At 39.6% G+C, this 26424-nt stretch overlaps 1 protein-coding gene across 2 annotated transcripts in view; it reads left to right on the top strand.

Annotated features, from left to right (window-relative positions):
- Positions 1 to 26424, top strand: part of pgap1 (post-GPI attachment to proteins inositol deacylase 1) — a 165696-nt gene that overhangs the window by 63538 nt on the left and 75734 nt on the right. For both annotated transcript variants that reach the window (XR_013577940.1, XM_078551836.1), the window contains exons 11-18: positions 109 to 158; positions 6813 to 6864; positions 7674 to 7754; positions 11321 to 11396; positions 11501 to 11574; positions 11678 to 11729; positions 19706 to 19772; positions 23445 to 23553. Coding sequence is in view for 1 of the 2 variants with exons in the window: in XM_078551836.1 (XP_078407962.1) it covers positions 109 to 158; positions 6813 to 6864; positions 7674 to 7754; positions 11321 to 11396; positions 11501 to 11574; positions 11678 to 11729; positions 19706 to 19772; positions 23445 to 23553 (561 nt within the window). In the remaining variant the exon portion in view is untranslated. The remainder of the gene's footprint in view (positions 1 to 108; positions 159 to 6812; positions 6865 to 7673; positions 7755 to 11320; positions 11397 to 11500; positions 11575 to 11677; positions 11730 to 19705; positions 19773 to 23444; positions 23554 to 26424) is intronic.

Below are 26424 nucleotides of genomic sequence, written 5' to 3' on the forward strand. Positions count from 1 at the left end.
GGATTCTAGGTATTACTTTTGTGCCTCTGTTCATAGACTCACACACCTCAGTTTGCATTTTAAAATACTTTTATAACCTCAAATGCATCTGGATTTTTGAATTGACAGGAACCCAGTAACTGGATCTATGGCTGTATGAAAATTAACAAGTCTGTTTGGTAAGTACTTTTAGACAACAGATTTTTATTTGTGAGCCCGCTTTTGTGTGCACAATTATGTTAAGGTACAGTATAAGTACTTAAGTTTTGTCCTTAAAAACGAGGGGTGAGAACTTTAGAAGGATGGACCCTATGTTGTCACTTCCTACAGTTTCTTGTTGAAACAAGTCTTCTATTTTGGGAATATAAAAATTTGCAACCAAACCTTTATGTTCGACAATGTCACCCATTCGGTGTGCCATTAGCTTGTAAAAATAATTTTAACCGTGTATGAAGCTCCTGTGGGATTGACAATTGCATCTGAGTGAAAAAAATTGGGATCTGGATCCTGTTAAACACTAACAGCGGGTCCTGAGAAGCCCTCGAGCTGACAGTTTTGTAGATTTTAAGCTCATGTGTGATAAAGCTGAAGAAAAACTAATATTACGTTAATGGAACTACTTAAACACTGGAAGATTAATTCTGACCCTGAAATATATATGCCGAAAGCACAATTTTGAATAGAAAGAAAAATATTTAAAAGCTGTGCTCACCATTTTGATGCATTTTTGAACTTTCATGCAAGATTTTGTATTGGAATCTGTGTCACTGGCCACTCTTGCATGTGACCTACTAACCAGACTGTGTGTTTACCAATATAACTAGGTAGGTATAGTGAGACCGAAAGTTCAAACATATAACTCTTGTCACTGTGCTCCTTAGAGGAATACACCACAAGCATCTACAATATCTTTTGGTCTTCAATAAGCAGTAAAACTGAGACTTAAAGTATAAATCACTCAACAAATTTTTGGAAATAAAAATGGGTAGATGAGCAGTAGCCAACCCAAACAGAAGATTTACAGAAAATGGAGACTACACTATTCACTTCAGAATCGAAACAGCAAATGTGCTTTCCCAGTGCTAACTCTTAACCTAAATCTAATGCGTGAAACACAAGGCGATTACTTGTTATGTGATGGTTCACTGTCATGGAGTCTTCTGACTACCCTATCCCAGGCTGTAACAGTTTGAATGCTGTCTGTTAGTATTGCAGCCAAAAACATAACTCCAGTTTCTTAAAGATATCCCAGAGCAAAAGGAGATTAAAACTGTATTTCACTTAACTCCATTTGATGATTAACTATTCACAGGGCTCAGATTAATGTTTGCCATCTGAATGCAGCTATCAAATACATATATAATGTAAACAGAAAACCTGTGATTGAATGGAATGACATGACCCATTGAACAGTTTCAAACACTTAAAAGACTTGTTAGACAGGGCTCCAACAGTAACGTGACAGCGGCAGGGATCCACATCAGTGTTTCGAAGCCTTCCAGAACAAAGTTTGTGGCTTGATCTCAGATAGCATAGTCATAGCTATGTATTCTCTGCACCTGTAGAAACCTCGTAACTGTAACCATTTTAATCATCTGTGTGCTGTAACCAACAAGAAAGACACCAGCAGATAATCTATAGTACACAATTAACACTACTTTGTCAAATTTGGCCATCCCTTTTCTCCCTCGCAAAAAAATCTCACTTATTCCCTATCTTTTTTCTTCCCTGTTTGCTCCCAGAAAAAGATTGCAGAGGGAAGTAAATGCATCCATGGCTAAAAGATTGTAGAGGGAAGTAAATGCATCCATGGCTTGCTGAATGTTAAATTGGATCTTCTTTGAGCTTTTCATTGAGGAATATTGATGCAAATCAGATTATAATCTTTGGTATAGACTGCCCTGCCCTTTTGTCTGGAAGAAAAAAATTAAAAACACGTGAATTATTTTAAGGAGACCTGCTTTCCCCTTCTTTATAATGTCCTTACAGTTCCAATGTGTGCATATCCAATGTGTGAACAAATGTTAGTATTGAACAAATACAAATATTTGCAGGCATTCCATAATTTCCTTCAATAATCAATATGGATCACCTTTTCATCAAATGTAATTGCATAAACAGTGAAATTTCAAGCTAACCAGCCAGATTTATAACATTTTAGATTTGATAGCCAGGGTGTTTTAGTTGAAAATGGAAAAGCTATTTTTCTTGTGTTTGGAAATCTTGGATGTGACATTTGGAGTTAAAGACCAGATTTTGGTATGTTGGCTTTGCCAAAATACCCAATGCGTTTGACTCATTTTGGGTTAGTGGCAAATGTACAAGCATTTCTTCTGGCCCTTGACTGCGTAGGTATTGATAAGAAAAGTGTAACAAAATGCCTCCAGAGGGCAGTATATAGTGGTGGTTGACGATGCAGAAGTACATTGTGCTGAGAGGAATGTTCTCACCATTGATTTTCCCGGACAATGAGTTTGTTTTAAGGACTGCTTCTCCTAAAGACACAAGAAGTCAAGCCTCAATAGACTGGTGCTCTTCCTAGCAATGGCTAAAAGAGTGGTCTGGACAGAGCTTTGTGATCAAGTTGCCTGTGTGCCTTTTCAGGTGCTTTTATTTTACCTTTATGTTGTTCTGGCCTGAGGAAAATGACTGCCAGGTGCTGCTCTACCCTTTATTTATTACAGCTTTGTTCCAGGCTCTATCAGAGACCTGTTCAAGGATGAGCCTGAAAACATATTATTGGCTATTTCTGGATATCTGAAAGAGTAAAAAAAAAAGTGTAGATTGAATATCCGGGACATGAACCTGATGAATAATTTACGTGCTGGTGAATTTCATTGCGCTCCGAGCCAGTGCTTCTCCATGGGTATCTGCAGCCATTTTATTCATCCCCAGCAGCTGCTTATCTTGTACAGAAGCGATTGGTTATATATGTCTTAAGATACTGGCTTGGACACTTCACCGATATGAAGTAATCCATAAAGCTCCAATGTGCAAAATTCATTTGGCATGGAAGGCAGGATTGCTGCCTGTAAATTGGGCATGTTCATTTTTTCTGCGGTGACAGGCCCACCGAGAGCCAGTCTCATCTGCCAATGTACTCACATCTTGTGTAATTTTGTGTCAACCCACAGTAGCACTGAATGGCTATATGCACTTAATAGGTCAGTCAACATGGACTGCAGCAGTTCAAGAAGGTGGCTCACCACCACCTTCTCAAGAGCAATTAGGGATGGGCAATAAATGTTGGCCTAGACAGTGACGAAGATGGTTGATACGTGGATTGGAATGCCCATAGAAGAAAGTGTGTCTCTGCTGCACCCAGAAAGGAAAAAAGACATGTAACACCTTTACAAGGCCTCAGTACATCCCCAAGTGCTTTTCAGCCATTTTGAAGTGTAATCACTGTTGTATGTAGGGGACATGTCAACCAACTTGCCCACAAACTACAATGTGATAATGACCAGATAATTTGTTTTAATGATGGTGCTTAAGGGATAAATATTGGCTAGGATACTGGAAAGCGCATCATTGCTCTTCTTCAAATAGTGTCATGGGTCCTTTTATGTCTAACTGAGAGGGTAGGCAGGGCCTCGGTTGAGCATCGCATCCAAAAGACTCGATCTCTGACTGGATACGACCTGGGTTTTATGCTCAAGTCTTGGGAATGGAACAAACCCACAACCTTCTGACTGAGGCTTAGTAGTGCTACTACTGAACCATGGCTGAGACCATAGCTAGGTTTAGATATTCCCAAGTGTGGCTGAAGGGAAGAAATCAGCATTTTGCCTTTAGTTGACTTTTCTACCTGCAGTTACAGAAATGGCAGGATGTCAGAAGAAAACAGAACATACCAAATGAGGCCACAAGACAGAAAGAAAAGTACCAATGTTTAGTTGTTATAGAGAAGTTTGCAAACTGCACATCGATATTAGTAGCAGTTAGTGGGTGGATATGGTGAATGGAATCCTGGCACCAAGGATGATTGTGATCTATTGATGAGCTAAATTATTTTCTCATTTTTCATGGGGATCCTGTGAACAGATATTTAATTTATACGTGGCCAGAGCAGAGTAGGAAATGATGGTACCAAGAAGAAGGAATATATATTGTATGACCTTTTGATGTAGTTATTTTGGGATTTAAGATGCTTCCATGATTTGTTGGCACCTGTCAGTAGAGCTAGCACTCGACATAATCCTTGTTATTTTCTGACTTACCTTTTGTTTGTTTTTTATGATAGTGCTGGGAAATGGAACCCTTTCCCTTTTTATGCTCTCAGTGACCACTTGAAGCACTTCACTGTTAGGTATGACATGGACTGGTTGCATTGCAGGTCTAATGCCTGCATTGCTAATGTAGCTGAATCCCGATGCCAGAAAGGCACCCCTACTTGCACCAGTGCATGTTCCAACACAGTGTACAATCCTTTATTTTCTCTTTTCATTCTTTCCTACCCCCCTCCTCCACCCCAGTTTTACGTATGACTTATATCAGATATTTGCAATAATGCATCATTGGAAGATTTCTAAGCATGTAATTTTTTTGACTGCACTTGTAGATGTGATGATGCTTCCACTTCTCCATACAGTTTGTAATGACTGTGGTCCGCGCTATGTTTTTCAGGACTATAATTTTAAATAGCTGCCAACAAATGTAAATAATTGTTAAACCTGCATTATGCAAGTTTCACATATATACTTTGCTTAATTCTGATACGGTTCAAATTTAAACAAAATCTGAATGTAAAGAGCACACTTCGACCACAGGGATAGTTCTTTGAGGATGACGATAATAGATCTTTCAGAAAAAAATGATCTGTAAGGCGGCAGGGTGCTTTATGTTGAGATAATTCTAGTTTATGTCAAGATTACTGAGAGTTGGGAAAAAAAGTGTTCCATGCGTAGCACACCCCAGGTACTAACCATTATCAATGTGGAAAATATTGGACCATTGAATGTTAGGCTCTCATCGATAGTGGCTCATTATTTTTTTTCATTCTTGGCTGTGTCAGCTGGGCCATGTGACAAGTAGCAGAAGTGATTCACCCTGGGATGATTTTGCACATCTTGTGATCAGCCTGAAAAAGCTAATGTCAGTACCTGGAAGCAAGTCACTTGCCTACAATGCAAGTGGTTCTTTGGTGTAGAGCCCAAAATATCCTGAGATCTAAGAAGGCAAAAAGAAACTTTTAAAAATGAAGCAGAGAAAGTACAGCAATTCATTTGAATAAATGAAAAATCAGTTCTCGAAGTGGCGAAACTAAAAGTTTTTAATAAAAGCATTTAGCTCAATTAGCCATGCCAAGTTCAAATGCTACTTTTGACTGTCATTCACAATTGTATTTGCTTAGAAGTTAGTTGCAACAAGGCTCCCTGAGAGAACAGAAGGATAAGTAGGGTCTGCACTGCTGAAGTAATCTCGGTAAAGTGAGGGAAAGATCCATGGATGGTACTATTCTACTGCTCCTCCCAACGAATAATATGGATTGAAATGGAGACAGTCCTAATTTGAAATCGGAATATCACTTAGAAACTTAAGTAAAACTTCTCAGCTATGACCCCCAAATATGTTAGAAGTTGAGACTTAGGGATACATGAATAATTGGGAATGAGAAGATTGAGTTCAAATTTAGAATTTAGGACAGCAATTTTCACCTCTACCATAACTGAAGCTTAGCATTTGAGAGGGAATACCAATATGACAAATATAATAAATTCAAGGAATTAACATTTTAAATTATAGGGTCAGAGTTATTTACTCACTGACTCAGTCCTTGTTTTACTTGAATTCATCAAAATTACTGATACCAATTAATCTAGTGTGGCATATTTCTACAAGAGATCAAACAATACCATTGTAATATCTTAAATGATGCTCAATTATGTTTAACTCTTCTTTACAAACCTATTGTCATTTTGGTCCCATGCTTACAGACTATCAGCTAGATGCTCTGGAGGTGGTTTACATTTTCTGATGGCTGGTATCTGTGGTGTTTGTGTAAGGTTTTGTTCAGGTCGTTCATGCTGTGTGTAGTTGTATCTTCATTATTTCTGCAGATGCGCAATAAGCCTAGTTTTACAGGGCATGTACCTCAGATGAACCACGCCCACCACCACTACATATCTGGATATCGTGGCACATTTCCTGCAATTTTCCTTTTGATGGACAGGAATTGTAAGCAATGTGTCGGTGATTTCCTTGTGTGTTGGTGGTGAAAGTTGCTTACAGTCAGTACATAACACAAAAATATTTCCCTCGTAGCGAAATAAAAGCATTGATAAGGTTCAAAATCTGGAAGAAAATGAAAGTTTGTTAGATACTCTGAAGATTAGAAAAGTTACATATTATTCAGACTGATCAGATTAACTTAATATGGTTTATTATTGTGTGTAACTAGATTAAGAATTTAATCATCATTAACAGCTAACAATTCTTTACACTTCCAACAAATACAGAGATAGGATTATATAAGAAGCAGCATAGGTGCCAAGAAATACATCAGGAATTAATGTTGATTTCACAAAGTAGAAATAAAATTAAAGCTCTTGTATATTCCAAATAAATCCTTAACCCTTATCTTGTGCATTCTGTTTCTTTTCATGTTTGACATTTAATCCTGAAAGGAATGTAGTGAATTATCTAATGTGCATGTTTAGTGATTTGCTGTGGCTACTCTCTTCTTTGCAATTTGCATATTATTTTTTAAGTTACTTTTTAATGTATGCTTGGGAATGTTGCATGAGTTCTCTGATCCACTGCAATGAATGTCAACCTCTTCTAATTTTGATTTTTATCATAAACATTGTCTTGCAATTAAATTTCCCATGCAGCCAAGAAAGCTTTGACTTGACTGGGGAAGCAGAATTATTGAAAATGTACAAGGTAAGCTTAGAATTTCCTTGGAATTATATTTTTACTCAACCTCGAGGGATTTTCTTTCAATCAGCGTTTTTATATGATACTGTGTACAGTTCTGACACCTTTTTTTCTCAGGGTAAAAGTCTGTGATTTTTTTTTGACTTTCCTGCTAAGCTATTCTTCCTTGACTGTTATCCTTCATTATGTTCCCATTGGTTTTCACAATGGCCCACTCAAGCATCACCATCTGCCTACTTAATCAGTAAAATTAAATTCCTCTTGGTGAAGAATTATGATTTTAGAATGTAAAAATATTGATATTTGTGGATTGCTAGCGGCAATTCAAGCATTCAGTTTACGTATAACCTTAGTTGAACACTGAAAACAGGAATGTTTGCATAGTACAGATTCTGACCAAAACCAACTTGGAGTTTGTAAGAATCTGCTTCTGATTCCCTGTACTTGCTTTATCCTTCCAATTTTGAAGTATCTTTTTCTAAATATATGACCAAATTTTAAGCTTTAAAATATTCCAATGCTGCTGTATTTGGCTTCAAGACTTTTTCTGTCATTATACTATGTGCGCATTGTATTTGTCAAAAGTGTCAGTTGGAAGACAATTTTAACTGGATTATTCTATCAACTACTGGAAACATATCCAGCATTAGTTTATTTGAGTCAATTATCTGGTTAATAAATCTGGATTGACATTTTAACTAATTGATAGGTCCTTCAACTAGGATTATCATCCTTGATTTTCTGAGATTGCTAGTTTAATTATAGTACAAGGCCAAGCATATCTTCTAAATCCTAATCTGTTGTTTGTCCTTCAGATAGTGAACTTCAATCTGGATGAGTACCGCTCTTTCTCTCATTTTATCATTCATATATCTAAGGCTAGTGTTAATAAACGGGTAAGTGAAAACAAAATGACATATACACAGTCTTGCCTCCTTCCATAAATAAGAAATATTTCTATTTTACCTCCTTCACTGCTGAAATCATTGCAATTTTTATTGCTTTTGTTTTTATTTATAACTAGTGCTAAATCCATATGCTTATATAAAAGCAACAAAAGCCCTAAATATGACACTGGAGAGTTGAACACAAAATTAATAGATCAGAGTTCAGATTCCGCCTCTGCTAGTAGTTTTATCCAGATTATCTGGGGGAGGGAAAATGGTTCAGGAACGATTGCTTCCCACTTGCTTAAAACAAAGTTCTTGGCAGATTATAAGAAATCTATGAAATGTACCAACTGCATTTTGAAAGCTCATAATATTTAGCTTCTGTCATCATGCCTGGAAGATTATTCCAGACATTTCTCTTAAACAGAAGCTAATTCTTTCTAATGACTGTTTGAAAAATTTGTTTCAGTATTTTAAATTTCTGTCCTCTGACCCTGCTAGCTTGTTCGACATTGAAGTAATATTCTGCTTTTACCCCCTCTAAGCCATTTAATACTTTGTATACCATAATGAAGTCTCCTCATTGAATCTTGTCTCTCTAGTATAACTCAGATATAAAGGTATCTCACACTGAATCGGCTTTCTACCAACTGCAGTATAACTGCTGGATCAACTAGGACTTTTAAAAGTAATTTTTAACCCTTTCGTTGCTAGTAGAGCATCACCTATCCTGTTCAGTGATGGCTTTCTTTAAAACCTGACAAACATTTGAACACTGCTGTGCAATGCTTTCCTTAGTTTAGCATGTGCTGTGGGGCTTGCTGTATATCTTAGACTGCTGGCTCTATTACTTTCAGCAGGTACTGGCCTCAAATTGATGTCTTTTGTATGGCTATACCGTAGTGCTTGTCAATTCATAGAATTACATGCAAGCAGGGAGCCCATTAGCACTGATTATCTGTAAGTACCTCACCTTAGTAACTGTTATTCACGTGTGAGCCTAGGCAGTGAATGTCATCCAACTATTAAATTGTGTGGAGCATCATGATAAGACTCAATTCTGTCTTTGCCCAATGCCAGCTTGCGCACACCTTCAGCAAGAGTTACTGGAGCAGGAAATCTGACAAATTTTCATAGGAACAGGAGTAGGCCATTCAGCCCTTGAGCCAGTTCCACCATTCAGCTAAATCATGGTCGATCTTTGTTTGAGCTCAATCAACCTGCCTTGGTTCCATTGCCTTTGCTTAAATTGGGTACTAGGGTCAGGTGTATTGTTTCTATCACTGCCTCACCACAGACTCACCTAAAAATTCCTTGTTTTATGGATCAGCTACTCACTGGATAAATCTTCTGAGCCGTTGGGTTCATCTTTAAATGAAACTTGAATATTTAATTTTGTGTAAAATGTGTCAAGATATCTTTTGGCAATTTTATTTGTTTGAGCAGAAAGAGAAATAACTGGGATCACAAACTGTTAATGTAAAAAGTACTTTCCAGAGTCTACAGGTCATGAGTTCCAAAGAGAAAGCAATAAACCCACAAGACTTCAGCAGCAGAATTGTCAGATATTTCATGAATTATTTGTGTTGCTCCTGTAAGGAAGAAAATATTGCATCCAAAAATTGAAAGGTGCAATGTGTTGTAAAGTTTTTGATGTGGAATTTTGCTGAAAGTCTGTGTGTGTGTGTATCTAATTCATGAGACTTCACATTATTGAGGCATGTATTGGATCATGTCGGAGTTGTCAGCTGTTCTTAACAAAAGTAACTAAATCTGTCCCCAAATGGCAGTTGCCTTTATGCTGCTTGAGGACAGCAGTTGACTGATGGTATGATAGTTCCATGCACTGCTTTATAATTTTTTCAGTTTCGTTATCCTTACTTTGATCTATGTATTTTGTTTCAAGAATAAAAGTTGTAGAGCAAATTCCCTAATTATTCAGTAATTTTTATAGTTGTTTCCAAAAACAGTCTTTCATCTCTGTTTATGTAAGATCTCTGGAAATTCATATATGTCAAAGAGCCTGACCTTAAACTGAGATTTTTTTTTATCGTCATATTGCAAAGGTGAACCATCTTGTGCTTTTATGTACATATTATATAAGTATATAAACAGAAGTGCTTCACATCAAAGCTGAAGGGTTAAGTTTCCACTTTGTTGTACCATGAGTAGGAGAATAATTACAATTTTAAGTTCAAAGAATATACATCCATACTCCGTTCTATGTAGTTTCAAATAATGTAGTTTTGTTGCTAAGTAGTTAACAAATTACCACTCATTTTTTCATTGTATGTAGTATGCACCTCTTTGTTAGGTAGTTGGGAACCTGGTGCAAAAATGTTTTTTGTAACCATCTGCATTATTACGGCCTGGGCGAAACAATGAAAGGGCTGTTTCCCCATTCTCTGAAACTTTTGGCTTAGGTCTTCCCCCTCCCCCTCACTCTTTGAATTGCGCCATTGTTTTTTTCCTCTGGATGCTCACTTGCTGTCAGATTGAGGGAAGATAGACTGCGAGCCAAACTGGGCACACTCGATGTGCATGTTGTGGTTGACTTTCAGCATCATCCTCCTGGGGCTCTGCATGTTCAATGGCAGCAGTGCTCTCACTCGCACATCTCATGCATCTCTAACTTGGAAAGCAGAGCCCCAGGAGGTTGACTAGGAGCCTGATGGCTCCGATCTGAATCGCCACTACCACATTCTGGATCCCCCGGTGCTCGCTGAAGCGCTCAATGGCCTCGAATATGATGGTAAAGAAGAGGGTCAAGGCCAAGAAGTTGGCCAGTAATGGGACAAGTGCCCATGACCGGGAGACTTGTTGACAGTAGATACACTGTTTTCATACTGTGCTCAACCCCAGGGATGTAACTGGTGCCTGTCTCGGAGCCTGCTCACTGTGAACAGGTCGTGACCCTGGCTCATTATAGAGTAATCAGGAAAAACAAAACCGGTCTAATTGGTTCTTTCCCTTATCACTGGGAATGTAGATTTATTTACATTGTGTTTTGTTTATTTTTCACTCATAAATAGGGTGTATTTCATGTTTATGTTGCATATTGGGTTAGGAATGCATCTCCTGATATTACATTTAAATGGGAAAAATTGTTTCAATATATATAGTTTCGATTAACGTAGTGGCTTCCAGGAATGTATCTATTACTTATAATGAGATATTCTTCTGTTAATTTTGCCATCCATCATTTTGTCACCCGTAGGCACTCCAACTGCCACCTCTTCCCCTGCTGTAGTTTTCAATCACGCAATAGAAAATGTGTATCTGAGAAACTTAATCATCCTACTGCTTCCTGCCCTATAGCATCATTTGGCTAATAATATTATATCACCCAAAGGAGTCAAATTTGGAATGTCATTTGAGGCTGTGATTTTAACTGGAGCCTTTAACCTTTTATTGCTTGTGATACTGATACACATATATGCCCTTTGAGAATCATTTGCGAATGTTTTTGTGATGAATACAAGGAGGTAAAAGTGTAAACAGAATGTAATTTCTAAACATTAAGTTAATGATTATTAAATTCTATAACTTTCCTGTTGCAAATTCTTTTACAGTTCAGTATAGACTGTGAATTCTTGACAGCAAAGTCCAGAATGATGTCCACCCCAGTAACAAATGTCCTGTCTTTGGGTACATGATTTTCTTTTTCCTCCTCTATTATGTTTATTGCAGCAAACTTAATTAACTGTACTCATAAACTGCTATGAGAAACTAACTGCATTCCTTCCATGTAGGTGCCTCTACCAACAGAATTGTTATAAACTCTACGGGTCTAGTGCATAAGATACAGCTTCAAGACTTTAACCAGGTATTGCGCTGTATTACAGTGAGAATTGTGCAGCATGGAGACTTATTTCAGCGAGTGATCAAATAGCTTTCTCAATCCTCATATTTGTCTCTCTCCCATTTAGATATACCAGGCTTTTAAAATCCATGTAAGGAGTCAATGCCAGTTCATCCATGGTAAGCTATCATTCTAAAGTAAGTTGTATCAGTGTGCGTCTTGTAAATCGTTGAACTTCACTTGGCACTCAGGCATCATTTCACCTCAGGAGGCATTCTAAGTGCACAGGTGTGCCCAGAGATTATATATCCATCAAGGATTCATTGTCTTCTTTGCAAGCTTTGAATTGCAGTGCTTGAGAAATTAACTATTCTCCAAAAAGTTTTTGTATGGTTTGGAATATTGTGCAGAACATGAGGTACTGGAAAAAGGATGTTTATTTTATAAGGGAACTCTTGAATGTTACTGTAAATGCAGAGGAACTATGTATTACATACCATTATAAAATGTGGTGAACTTGACACTAGACTTACATGCAAAGTATTTCTTTTTACTGTTGCTTGTACTTGGTAAGGTTTCCCTTCATAGTCTTCTGCCAGGGAAATTTCATAGGAGGGGCGTTTCAGTGCAGTTGATAGTCACTTTGAGCTCTTTGTCTGTGGCTGCCTGGATAGTAATGGCTCCCTGGATATTAATGGACTGCCCAGCTAGGTGAAGTCCTGTATGATGTCAACATTGTTTTAATTGACAGTTTCATATGTTGGTTGTTGGTGGTCTCGTGTCATCATTTTTTGTTTTCTTGGCATTTATGATGATCCCCACTCTCTAAGCCTGATTGCTAATTGAGTTGATCAGCTGTTGCAACCTTGCTATGCTGTCTGATAGGGCAGCAATGTCATCACCAAAGTCCAAGTCTGTAAGCTGAACATCCCTGATCCATTTCAATCCAAGATTGCCCTTAGTTGATTCCTAAATGCCCAGTCAATGGCGACAACAAAGAGTAGGAGAAAGGATGCAACCTTGTCTGGCACCACACAGCACATGGAACCAGTCACTGCAACCATCCTCTGTTTTGACACAGCACCTGGAATTCTCATAGATCTTCTCAATAGCTGAAAGCATCCTTGATGGGATGCCATATGAAGAGAGAATTTTCCAGCGTGAAGGTCAGTGTAGGCTGTCAAAAGCCTTGGTGGAGTTTATAAAGCTGATGGCTGTTGTAAGGTTGTATGTTGTCTCAAGAAGAGGCCTAGAGGCTTGTATGGTTGAACAATAATTGTTTATTAATAACACATGGCTATATACATATATATATATATATATATATATATAGGATACAGTCCTGACTAGGTTCTATCTTCATGCTGACTTCTACCAGACTCACGATGACACTCTACTATTCCTACATTATGTGGGTGGTACTGTTTCCCCGGTCTCACATTAACCCTTATAGTCCTGAACACCCTAATCCCTAATACTACACCTCCCTCCCAAGTCTCTGACGTTACAGAATCAGATGGCCTGGAGGCTTTACGACTTTTCCAGATCTCGTTCTTTTCAAGTTTGGAGGAGAGGTAGCCTCAACTGCTTTGGGCTGATTTTGTTGGTCTGGAGTTAAAGTTGTAGTACTTGGTGTTTATGTACTCAGGTGTCAACATCTGGTTCACTTCTTGAGCTCCTTAGTGTTGTGTTTTCCCTTGTTGACAATCTGTCTTCCTTGATCGGATACCATGGGCTAAGCCCTCTCCTTCTGGAGGGAATGTTCGCTCCATTCGCTAATAGAGTGGGCTCAGGTTTTCTTTTATAGTGGGGTCTGCCATGTTCTTCCTGGAAGTGGTTTACTTCCCTTAAGTTTGTATGTTCCTCATCCTTGAGCTCAGCCTGCAGTTTGGCTTCTAATGCTGCATTTTGTTTCTTCATGTGCGCTTATGTCTCGCTGAGTTTTGTCTTGGTGAGTCAGTCGCTTCTCTCCTTCTGCAGGATCAACTTCCTGTTGTGCTGTGAGCTCGAAGCTCCAGCTTTGTTGTTGTAGTTTTTCCTGGTCCTGTGACAGCAACTGTTTGACTCTGAAGCTCGGGCCAACCTTCTGCTGCTGCTCCTTCTCCTCTATATCTTCTGTTTTAATTAAGTTGGTGCTAATCTGGAAGTTTGGCTGGCCTGACCGAAGAAGAGCATTTTCTGCCATCTGCAAAGGAGCTGGAATAACTGCTTCTGCAAAGAGTGAGGACAATTCCGAATTGAATTTTTGGACTTTTTGGACTTGCGCCTCTTCTCAGAGTGTCCCAGGTAGTTACAATGAGAGCACTGTATGGTGATTGCTGGACACAGCTTGTGCCTGTGAGACCTTTTAGTGCCAGAGCGCTGACGTAGTCTGTCAACATATTATGTTTTGCTTAGGTATTGCTTTCCTTGCCCTGTAGTCTTATTGTCTTTTTGTTGCGTTAAGAGCTGGACTCTTGGGGTTGCTCTTTACCATGGTTTAACTTCACCGTACAAAATGGATCAGTTTCGCAGGCAGACTTCTGATTGACGATGCGGATGGCTTTTTCCAAAGTCTGATCGTCTTTAGATAGGAGTATGTCCGAAAGAGTGACATTGTCTATTCCGACTACTATTCGGTCTCTTATGAGCTCCTACTCCTACACAGCCTTCAGCCAAATTTGTATAACTCATTTATGAAGGAGTCTATGGTTCCCCGGGCTTTTGGACACTCTTGTTAATTTTGCTCACCCCAAAATTTTATTGCTTCTTAGTTTAAAGTAGGTATCAAAGGACTTCATGACCTCTTCAAAGTTATTGGATGATTAATTTATTCCTTGACTGGCAATTATATTGTTGGCTATTGGACCTACTGAATATAGTAGTGTATCCATTTGTTCCGCCTCTGTTTTCTTGTTCAAGACTGATGCTATCATATATCTTAAAAATCATAATGCCCAATTTTGCACCTTTTATCTTCCTTAATTATTCTGGCAGTGTTGATTTACCATCCATGGCTGTTCTCAGCACAGGGGAATACAGCTTTAATTTTTTCTTAAATGGCGATGCAGTAATTTTTTTTTTCTCTTCTTGCACTTTGAGATTTGGCAGTCTCGCATTGCGGTTACAGAGCCGGTTTAAACTTCAGTGATTCTGTAGAAAATCTTTTGAATGAATCATTTTGGCCAGCTAGTTGCTTTCCGGAGCTTGGAGAATCAAACTGAAGCAGATTTTTTTGCTCTGACTTATTTTTCAAACATTTTTTTCTCCTTTTGTTCACATGGGGTCGCGAACTCTGGATCCATGCTGCAGCGTTCTTCAAGTTGCACTCGTTAAATAATCAGGTAGCTAGTGCTACCTGATTATTACACCGATTTTACAGGCTGATTTCAGCCAGCTAGTTGCTTTCCTAAGCTTGGAGAATCGAATTAAAGCTGATTTTTATTTTGCTCAGCCTTCTCTTTAAAAGGAAAAATTTTTTTTTCCACTCGTGTGTGGGCTGACTCTGGATCCGGGGTGCAGCGATCTTCAAACCACACTTGTTAGAACAATCAATCTGCTAGTGCTGCCTGATTATTGCACTGAATTTAAAAGCTTATTTCAGCTGTTTTTTGTTGTAGTTTGCTCAACCTGTTGCTATCCGGCTAGGTGCTTTGACTCTGCTTTCAATTGCGTCTCGCAGTGGACCTCCATGTGCTCTGTTGGAGTCCTCTTATGCTGCACAGTGGATCTTTCTTCTGCCCTTCAGCCTTCATGTCTATAAGGGAGCTTCTTAGGTGATCTTCAGCTGTGTATTCAAGGTCTTCAAGTTAGGCACACTTCTCTCAGATCAGACTGCAGTTTCTTTACTTCTTCATTCTTAGGGATTTTGGGGTCCTTCAGCTGCTGCCACCATTTTATAAGGTTGTATGTTGTCTCGTAAAGAGGTCTAGAGGCTTGTATGGTTGAGCAATAACTGTTTATTAATAACATGTAACTATATGCATATATATAGGATACGGTCCTGACTACGTACTATCTTCATGGTGGCTTCTACCAGACTCACTAATACACTCTGCTACTCCCATGTGACTCTCTACATCGTAATGTGGGTGGTACTGTTTCCCCAGTCCCGCATTAACCCTTACAGTCCCGAACACCCTAACACTACAGTGACCGGGCGGGGCTTGATACTCTTGGCAGTTCTCAATGATGCACCTTAGTGTAAAAATCGGTTTGGCATAGAATCATTTTTTTGGTCTGAAGGTTGCCAGCTCTTCTTGAAGCCTGCCATCCAATATCCATCGAATACGGTTAAGGATAATTTCACAGGCCTCATCAGAGTCTTCAAAATTGTTGTAGACAAAACCATTGGCCCCCTCCTCAAAAACTCTTTCTTAAGTCTGGGGTAGCACCAAATTTCAAGCATTAAAGTGGGGTCACAGGGGGAAAAAGTTTGGGAAGCACTGTCCTACAGGCTACCGGAAGAATATTGAAACCACAACAAAGGTGCAATAAAGATCCACTAGAATTAATGCCAGAGGAGTGAGAAGTTAGTTATGAAGAAGGTTTGAGAAATTGAGGATTTTTGATTGGAGCATAGATGGTTAAAGGGGATACAGTGGTGGTTGTCAAAATTATGAAAGTTAAAAAGGTAAATGGTGAAAAATTGCTTCCCATCATTAGCAAATTTGTAAAGAGGAGGTATTAACTAAGGATTATTGTGTAGAAAGAATATTTTCATACAGAGGGCTTTTAGAAAATAGAATTCTTTACCACAATTGGCTATTTAGGCAGGGATTATAGCATCATTTGAAAAGCAAGAATATATAATGATATGGGATAGGGAAATGAGATTTTAGCTTCTGTTGAAGAGCAAATAAAGACCAAATTCACTTAAAGACCTTTTTTGCTGCAGTTTGCATGACTCAATAATTTTTTGTTTTTCTGTATTTATCCATAGCAGTACATCGTAATTCATCCACACAATAAGCATTGTTTTTGTTACTTTTAGAATATTCAATTTTTTTGTATTTTGTTGTTAAGAATGACACTGATAACTTGTGCGTTATCCTAAATATTTTGATGGCTTATAAAAGTAACATGCATTTATATACTGCCTTTACCTTGTAAAGGATACCAAACCTGGAGCACTAGGTCTGATGATGAAAGATTTGGTCAGAGAGAATTAAGGAGTAATTTAAAGGAGGAAAGAGAGAAAGAGGAGTGGAAAGGTTTAGGAAGGAATCCCAGAGTTTAGGACCTTAACAGCTATTGGAACAGTCACCCATGGTGGAGCAATTAAAATTGAGGGATGTGCAAGAGGCCAGAATTGGAGGAGTGCAGATATCCCACAGCATTGAAAGGCTGGAGGAGATTACAGCGTTAGAGAGGGGTGAGGCCATGGAGGGATTTGAAAACAAGGATGAAAATTTTTTAATTGAGGCCTTGCCAGACCAGGAGCCAAAGTAAGAAGTGAGTAAGGGGTGCTGGGTGAACAGAACTTAGTGTGAGTTAGGATATGGGCATCAGAGTTTTGAATTACCTCATCATTATGGAGGGTGGAAAATGGAGGATGACTAGGGGAGCATTGGAATAGTAAAATCTAGAGTAAGAAAAGAATGGATGAGATATTTATAGTGATTTTGCACTATTTAGGAATGCATTAATGGAGATTATGACCCTTCAAGGCCATCGATCTGAAACGTTAACTCTGTTTCTCTTCACAGTTGCTGCCTGACATGCTTGGTACTTCCAGCATTTTCTGTTTTTATTTCAGATTTCCAGCATCTGCAGTATTTTGCATCAATTTTGCTTAATTTTATTTGTCTTCATTGTAAAGTTTGATTTTATTGTGACTTTTAATTATAACAGTTCAGTTCTTGTTCAGATTGTGCACATTATCTTCCCTTTGTCCCAAATTACACATCATACTTTAAGCAAGAGGCTGAACAAGAGACCATCTCGTGGGCCAAGGGTCTACAACCTTAATGACAAGAAGGGCCATTAGTCAAAAATGCAGTAATCTTAAGAGCCACAATGCTGTTACTCAAGCTCCAATAATAACAAAAAAAAAGGCAGACACATTTGTAGATTTTTATGCAACACCATTTCACTCACCCTTGTAAACAAACTTGTTTTAATATCAATGAAAGAGGATATTTGATTATCGACAACCTTGTAACAATTTTTACAAGTAGTTGCTAATTTGAATGATGCTCCCTCATGTACATTGTTAATAAAAGTTTAAAACAACAAAACAAGCTATTTAATTAACATAACTCCTCCCTTAAGTGAAAAAAACACTCTTACTTTAATGTGATTTTTGCTGCTAGATTTCTTTGGAGAGTCATTTGATATTTGGACAGTATGCTTTCATTTTCATTTCCAAGCAAGACTGAACTTTCATCCTTCAGTTTGCTTCTCAATTTGCTTTTTATGAAATTATTACTTGAAGATACTTGCACACCCTGGAGCTGAATTTATACCCTCAACCCTGTGGCTGGTGATATCTGTTGCCATTTTCACTGTTCTGTCCCTCACAGTCTTCACAAATAAAGGCATGTCTTCAATTTTTGAACAATTTCATTTTGGTTTTTAAATCACTGAGACTTTGATAAAACATTCCTTTATATATTCACCATCTGTGACTGGCTATCCTTGTTTCAGTCTCTTGAGCTGCCACAGAACTAGCAGTCGTTGAGCTACTTGGTGATTCCACATACATAGCAAGGATGTTCCTATATTTCTCGGCCTTCTTTCAAACTTCTACAGCAGGATAACTTTTGGCTAAGGCAGTGAGCTTTTTTAGTGAATTGCCTCTCAAGATTTGATTTCTTCTTGTTAGTGAATTTCTCATTATAAATGGGACACACAGGGAGGCCAGCTGAATTTGGGATGAATGTGGATGAATCAATCCATTCATCTTAAAATCCCTGATTTTTCTCTTCAACTCTTCTCCTCTTCGCAGCCATTTCCAAAGCAACCTCAAAACAAGGGCCAGAGTAAGTTTGTTCTTTCAATGATTTATTGCCTGCCTGCACATGATGTAAGTGCTCACCAACAAAGCCTCAGCACCAGAACCAGAGTGAGTGCGCGCTTTTATTGATTAAAGTACCTGCCTGCACGTTTTCACCAGCACAGCATCAAGAGCACTCTGTTAAAATTGACTAATCAATACCCTATTTGTACATCTACCCAATCGCGGAACACTTACCATTAATACCAATCAGTCAGGTTCAAATTATGGCGACCAATCAGAATGCGCCAATTTAGGCGAACTGAGTCAGAGTGAAAGTTTATTGATTAATGTGCTAGCCTGCATACATGATTGGATGGTGGGCGATAGCGCAGGTAGCATTCGAAAGATAAGAATTTTCAGATAGCTAAGGGTCCTTTTCCATGTTTCTGCATTGGGAGCACACTGGGGGAAGAATTTTCTGAAAACATATTGCAGTCAACATTTGAAAGATGTGTTGGTTGGGAGCAGCACATTAGACCCCGGGGAGCTGCATGTTGCCGACCTCTGTCCTAGGCCTCTAACTATGGGACTTGCGACGTAGATGTGAGTGTAGGCAGGTTGATTTTTTTTCCCTTGTTCCTGGCCCAAGGTGTTTAGCTGTGGCTTGCTACTTATTATCTGAATGGCACCTTGTGGGTGAGAATTTATGATCTTCCAAGATCAGGATTCCTTTGTTTTCCCATCTGCAGTCATGCTCAGGTGTCAATTAAGCTTCTTTTATAATTTAAGACAAGGAAGATAGGCCACTTTCTTTCAACATCAGCTCTATTTACCATGCTTATTACCCTCATTTTGCAGCAAAGTGAGAGTCCTGACAAAACAGCAAAAAACATAAGTGGGCCTACTGAAACTGGGAAGGAAGCAAGACCATACAACAGAGCCATTGTTGTTCATGAGGGGACAGCAGAGAACCTTTGGTTGTTTGAGTCCCCACTGATGTTCATTCATGACTTCCTTAAACAAACATTTAATCTGAATTAATGACTTGAGGAGCAGATGATTAACAAATCTTGGAGCTGCCCACTTTCAAGTCTGAATAGTTTTTGCCATTTTTAAGATATAGTTATTTTACCATGTAACATCTTCAAATTGGTTATTGTTGCCATATGTTTTGGTTGATGAAGATGTTTGTTTTTTAAATGTGTTGGTTACATAAAGCTCTTTCTAATCTGACAGGGAAGACAGAGGACGTGTACAGGTTTCATGTACCATGGTCGCATGAAGATTTTGTTGTAACAACAAGGCCAGTATTACTTTATAAACAGCTCGACTTAAGACTATTTTAAAGCTTAATCTTAAGGTTTTCATATGTAAAGTTTAGAAAAGTCAGGTTTCCTTTCCTTCCTCTCACCTTTTGTTTCTCTTATTTTTGTATTCTTTTTGTCTCCTCACTACTCAAGGTGACTTGGAGCTAGATGGACTCTGACTTCTGCGGAAATTATCTTGTTACCTCTGCCTGGGTACAAAATAGGGCATCGGGGTGGGAGGGAAGGAAGATCAGAACAGGGGCTCAGATTGGAAGAGATTGGGAAGTGTTGAGCCACCGGAGTAAAAATCAGGAATCTGAGGTCTGATTCAGGGGAAAAACAAAGTGGCTGCATAAGACCAAGGGGCTGGCTTTAGTTCCACCTCTACCTTAGGCAGGCTGGATTCTCTTGCAGTTGCTAATGCATTTGCTCTGGAGCTATAAGCAAGCCTGGTGGTGTTCCCAGAGTTGACTGCAACATGTACAAGTGAGAGAGAGAGAAGTTGGGGGCCTCAGCTGGAAGGGAATAAGGAAGGCCCAGCCCTTAGTAGGGCTGGGAGGAAGCAGTGATATCCATGGCTGTTAAAACAGGAGAGCCTTGGAGGAGTTGTGGGCAGTGAGGAGATAGAATGTAAATGCTAGGCTGGAGCTGTGGGAATGTGTGTCAGGTAACAACATGAATATTAGTACATTAGCAATCTTAAACTCAACACGAGCTAATCACAGGTGAGATTTTGTTTACACTGATGAATCATTTCTCTGAAATTGTATAACTAATGATTAATGCCGGATTTTTTTTACCTACATTACTATATAGCATTACAAGTATATTATTACAAAATCCTAAATATACATTAAAAACCCTTTCAAGTTTTGAAAAGAAATTTGTCTCGTAGATGCAAAACCTTCTGCCTGGCAATATCAATTTTTGCCTGATACAGGTTTTAAAATATAAAAGCAGTGTATATGTTAACTGCAATTACATTTGATTGTTTTCTAAAAATATTACCATTATTTAATACACTGGAACAAAAGCACACAATTAGTGTATGATTTCCTGTTGCTGACCTTCAAACCATTTCAAATTTGATTTTATCGACAGTATTACAGAATGAAGGGGTGTAAAGCACTTTACATGGTGCATCTATAGATTTTTTTCGCCAACTAAGAGGGTGGAGTGGAGTTGTTTTGAGTTAATGAAGATGACTGATGCAGTAGGAATTTGGCATTTGTTGACCTTATCAGCCTGTAAAATGGAAAGTATGGGCAAACCATTTGGGCCTAATTGGGACTGAAAGTGTCGGAAGTGGGAGTTTGCTAGCCTGCCAACCCTGAGTTCTACTTATGTTTCAGGGTGAGAGGGGTTGGTGAAACAATTTTGTCTGAGAAAGTCACTTCCCACAAATGGCTATGTTGTTCAGCTAAATACTAGTATTGACATTCAACTGAAGCATGTTTAAAACAGTGTTGTCCAATAGAATTTTGATGCTCATCAAGCTTGTGGTGACCAGGTCACTGTGTTCGCCACATGATACAAAATGTATACAATGTTAATAAAACAAATGCACAATCTTTTGAAAATGTTTTTTGGTTTTAAACCATCAACAATCCAGACCGATACACTCTCAGCCAGAGCCAGGATAACAGCTTCGAAAAGGGTTTTGCAAGCTAACTGTTCGGCAAAGTAGTCCTGCTGTATACAGTCAAATTGTGATGACAATCTGTTATCTGAAGCGTTCTGTTTCTGACATTGTGCTCCAGTTTATTTCGAAAAAACTAAATTTCTTCAATTGTAAATTATCTCTTTTTTATCAGAATTGATACATTACGAGACTGAGGGCAGGAATAGAATTGAAGAATTTCTATGTATTGGTTTCAGCGCTTTTGACTCTCCTTGCTTTCTCAGTCACCTACCATTTCCAAACACAGTGTCGGGACATTTAATATACCTTTAGCTCATGACCAACTTGATGTAATCTCTCCTTTTTGTGTCAGTGTCGCTCTGTTCCTTTTAGTTACTCATTTTAATACATTTATTAAGATGAAGGCTGAATACATTTGGATCTTGCTGCACCACCTAACTTGCTAAAATTGCACATTCAACCCTCATTGGCAGTCATTCAGTGCCCTCAGTTGCTCACTCACCTCAACTGTTTTGAGAAAACTGCCAACTACCACCTAAACTAAACCAAAATTCTTGAGTTAGCATCCCCTGTATCATTAGATTCCCCAAGCAAGTCTCTAGAGCAGTCAGACTGCTCTCCCTCCAAAGGCTGGCCCTGCTTTCACAGTGCTTCACAGATTGTCATTTAAGAGAAAGTAACAGATGGCAGACTATTTTTCTTGTTTCATTGAGCAAGTGGTCCTTCAGCTTCCAGGTCACTAGAAACCTGACAACTGAGCTATATTCTGATAAACGTGGTCATGATGTGACCAATATGTGACTCCTGTCTAACAACGATGTGGCTGATTCCACCCTGCTCAATTAGGCACAGACGTCAAATAACGCTTTAGCAAGTGACACCCATACATATACCCACCACTGCAACTTTAACATAGCTCCATATTATGTAGCTGTATTCATGAACAACATCAAACCGCCACACATGACAAATGGCGAGCATGTTGGACAACACTGGTTTAAAAGATGTTCTTTCACTTGCATGCAAGAAGCAATGCTTCATCACTTTTAAAGAAGTTTTATATTTCGGATGAAAGATGATCGAACCTTGGGCTGGATTTTCCCATTGGATCACAAACCTGATTTGAGACTCAATTCCAAATCTGAAAGCAGGAAGTGGCCACAGTGAGACATCCCTCGCGATCTTCCCACACGCAACCAATTAAGGCGCCGCCTCCAGGGACCAAATTCAATTCAGGACCGGGTGGGCCATTGAAGTGAGAGGCCAAATCAGAGGGCCTGCTGTGATGTGCAAAATGGAGTTCCTCTCTATCACATTGTGAAAAGCAAAGAATACCCTCATGGCCATAGCTGTCAGGAGGGGGATCCAACTCACCTGCATTCTAGCAGGTCTGTGCTGTGGTAATGGAGATGAGGACTCGATGTCCTTCTGCCCCCGGCCTTCCACCAGCAGACCGCCTCTAGTTCAGTTCCAGGCTCTGTTCTCTGTTGGGGACCTGGCTGCCGTCAGGAAGATCCCAGCAGTGTCAGCATGCCTCACCCAATTGGCCTATTGGCTACCCCTGCTGCTAGGCAGATAACTGACAAGATCTCTTGGAGGCAGGAGTGCATTGGCTGGCCTACCTAAAGTGCCGTTTCCTGATTTCATTCCAGGTTCCGCCTCCTAACTCACCTCCATAGAATACTGCTAGATCTGCTGGAGTGTTTCCAGCATTTTCTGTTCATTTTTCAGATTCTATTATCCATTTTTCTAATTGATTCTTTCCCCTCATCAGATTCCATTTCTATTTGAAAGTGCACACAGAGATCCACACTTCCTGTGCAGGAAGCTCTAATATTTCTCCTATATTGGCTCCAGTGATTTGAAAATTCATAAATGGGAATGGTGTCTAATGGGCCAAAGGGACTTTTAAATTTCTCTAAAAATGAAGCATTGGTTCTTAACAGTGGATAAAGTTGGCACTGAATTTATTTTTAGGTAAGTTGGTTTTCTGTATTGAATTCTAATATGACTGTTTTAATTTCAGTGTACCATCTTCCACTGTGCTCTTTGCCAAACTACACAGAGCAAGACCTGAGAATGATAGCTCTGTACCAGAGTTGCAACTTCACACTGCTAGAAGTTGTCAATATGAGGTAAATAACAAACTTATTTTGGTTTTGTGCTTTTACCCTTTTATGAAGTAATTTTGTCCATTTAAGACTGTAGATTGGATAAGGTAGAACATTATAATAATGTTGGGGTCTACTGTATGCTGGACGACTTTACTCTGCAAAGAGGCATTGTTGCAGCCTTATAGAGCAGCAAGGAAACTACTAAGGGGAGCAGGAGCAGCCTGAAGAGGTTGTGGAAGAAAACCCGATACTGACTTTGAAGGTTGTTAAATAAGCTCTTGCATAGGAAATGAAAGGATATGGGGAGCGGGCAGGAAAATGGAGTTGAAGCCCAAGATCAGCCATGATCATTTTGAATGGCGGAGCAGGGTTGATGGGCCGTATGGTCTACTCCTTCTATTCCTTATGTTCTTTTAAGCTTTCACCTGCCTTGTATTAAATCATCCTTGTCAATCACAGATTTTCTAGTTTCTGCCTCTGAACGAAACATGTTTCCTAAGCTTTCTAAGAACACAGTCTGTACATACAACAACTTTAGGTTAACCAGATTTTTAATAGCCAAACATTTCATGTTTGAGTTTGTTTGCTTCCGTGGTGTTCCCCTTTAGTGCAAAGTGTAAAGCATATGGTCTCAAACCTGCTGTTACAATGGGCTGGAGTTTCACGGAGTTGGGCATACTCAGCAGACTTTTAAAAACAGTGGACGGAACCCTATTCCAGGATTCCAGCCCCCATTCCTGACACCCCCAGTTTTCACCAGCATGGGAGAACGGTGTGGGCGGCAAGCCCACACACTGCATCCCTGACCTGGCTGGCTCCATTGCAGGGGTAGGCATCTCCTAGTCCACCCCCAACAATTTTCGTGGAGTCGAGCCAACTTCTCAAGGACTTGTGGTTCATGGCCCCTCAGAGGAGTCATGAACCATAGTCTGGATCTGGGAACCTTTTGAAATATAACTTCAAAAGGCCTTACCCATGCCAACCCATGCTCCTCCACCCACCCACCCAATGGCTTCTCATACCCTCCATACCAACCCATGCCCTGTCATACCCTCCATGCTAACTCATGCCCTTCAACTCTCCCCAATGGCCTTCGTAACCTCCATGCCCCCTCATGCCAACTCCAGCTTCCATTGCCATTCACTCAGTATACACCCTATACAGAATCATTGAACCCTACAATAACTATGACATGTGTGGAAAAGCTTCCAAAAAACAGCCTTTCATAACTTTTTTTAAAAAATTGCTCTTAACCACAATCCTATAAAAGTTTCAATCAACCAGACCTTTAAAGTATCGATATTAGAAACTATAAGCGTTTGACACCTCTTTATAATGTGTAAGTGAACATTGCACCATTGAAAACATAGATCTAAGAGTAAAAAGCTGTCAATCAAGTAATGTTTTCCCTAGTGTGCTCCAGTTACAACAAACTAATGGGAGCCTGGACTCTCAACCAAGCCTCATAATGCATACACCATTATGCCAACACCAGCATGCACCCGTCCCTCCCTGGAACAAAACTTGTAATTTCTCCCGAAGCAGGCCGAGCCAGGAGATTTCCCAACTCCCGCTACCAACGCATTATATTTATAAGCTCAGAAATGTGCAAGCTGGCTGTGTGCTTTGTGTGCATGAGAGGTGACCCTCTTGTCCCTGCACCTGAGTCCAGACGTACAAACTGCACTAATTCCACAACTATGTGACAGCCTGCCCTGAATGCTTACTGTCACCTGCAGTTATTGTAGCGGCCTGGCAGGAACATCTGATGTCTTATCACCCTGAGAGATGGCACCACCACCAATCCAAATTCCTGCCACGATCTTGCTGCTGGCAATCACCCAACATGAAGACTAATTTCTTTGACAACAGACCTAATGATACGAGTTAGAAGTCTTGCCTCATTGTTGTGTCTAGGTGATCCTGAAGCTTGTTGAGGCCAAAAATTCTCAGTTTTCTGGAGCTTCATCCCAGTTGTGTTGTTCAATATTAGGCCCTCTAGCTCTCATCCCTCACATTCTCACATCCCCCCTCCCCTAGGTACATGCTCTGTGCTATGTCCCATTCTGGTGTGGAACCCCAGCCATTTTGGACAGCAATTTAAGCATAAAGTCCAAATCCCTAGAATTATGCTGTATGTCCACCTGATGCATTCCTGCTAGCGCTCTGTATTAACCCCACAGGATGTGCTTGGGCTGTTACTTCGAAGGGATAAATAATGAGTCATGATGCATGCAGGTTCATTGAGGACTACCTTGGTTTCCTCTAGCAGAACTGACTTTCAATAGAATGAGTGTCTTGGTAAGGTATTTAAGCGCAGACTTTGTTACCTGAAATTGAATGAGAAGAAAGATCGTTAGAATATTGTAATGAACTCTGAGTTGGTGTGAATCCTCCACCCACCTAATATGTAACACCTTTTAATGGCCTTTCCAACATACCTTATGGCAAATCTACATGGCTGACTCTTGAAGTTTGTATTGTCTTTTAAAAAAAAACTAGCATTAGACATTGTAAAGTAAACAAATAGATTAGGAGATTGAGATGATCTGAATGAGGTGTTTTAAACTAATAAAAGGTTAGATAGCTAAGGAATGATTCATATAGTTGATGAATCAGTACTCCTCTGCTTGGAGGAAGCACTGAGGGTGGCAAGGGTGCAGAATGCACTCTGGGTGGGGGACTTCAGTGTTCATCACCAAGAGTGGCTCGGTAGCACCACTACTGACCGAGTTGGCCGAGTCCTAAATGACAGCTGCTAGACTGGGTGTGCATCAGGTGGTGAGGGAACCAACAAGAGGGAGAAACACATTTGACCTCATCCTCACCAACCTGCCTGTCGCAGATGCAACTGTCCGTGACAGTATTGGTAGGAGTGACCACTGCACTGTC

Source organism: Cetorhinus maximus, chromosome 11 (assembly GCF_964194155.1).
Source record: "Cetorhinus maximus chromosome 11, sCetMax3.hap1.1, whole genome shotgun sequence".
Taxonomy (NCBI): domain Eukaryota; kingdom Metazoa; phylum Chordata; class Chondrichthyes; order Lamniformes; family Cetorhinidae; genus Cetorhinus; species Cetorhinus maximus.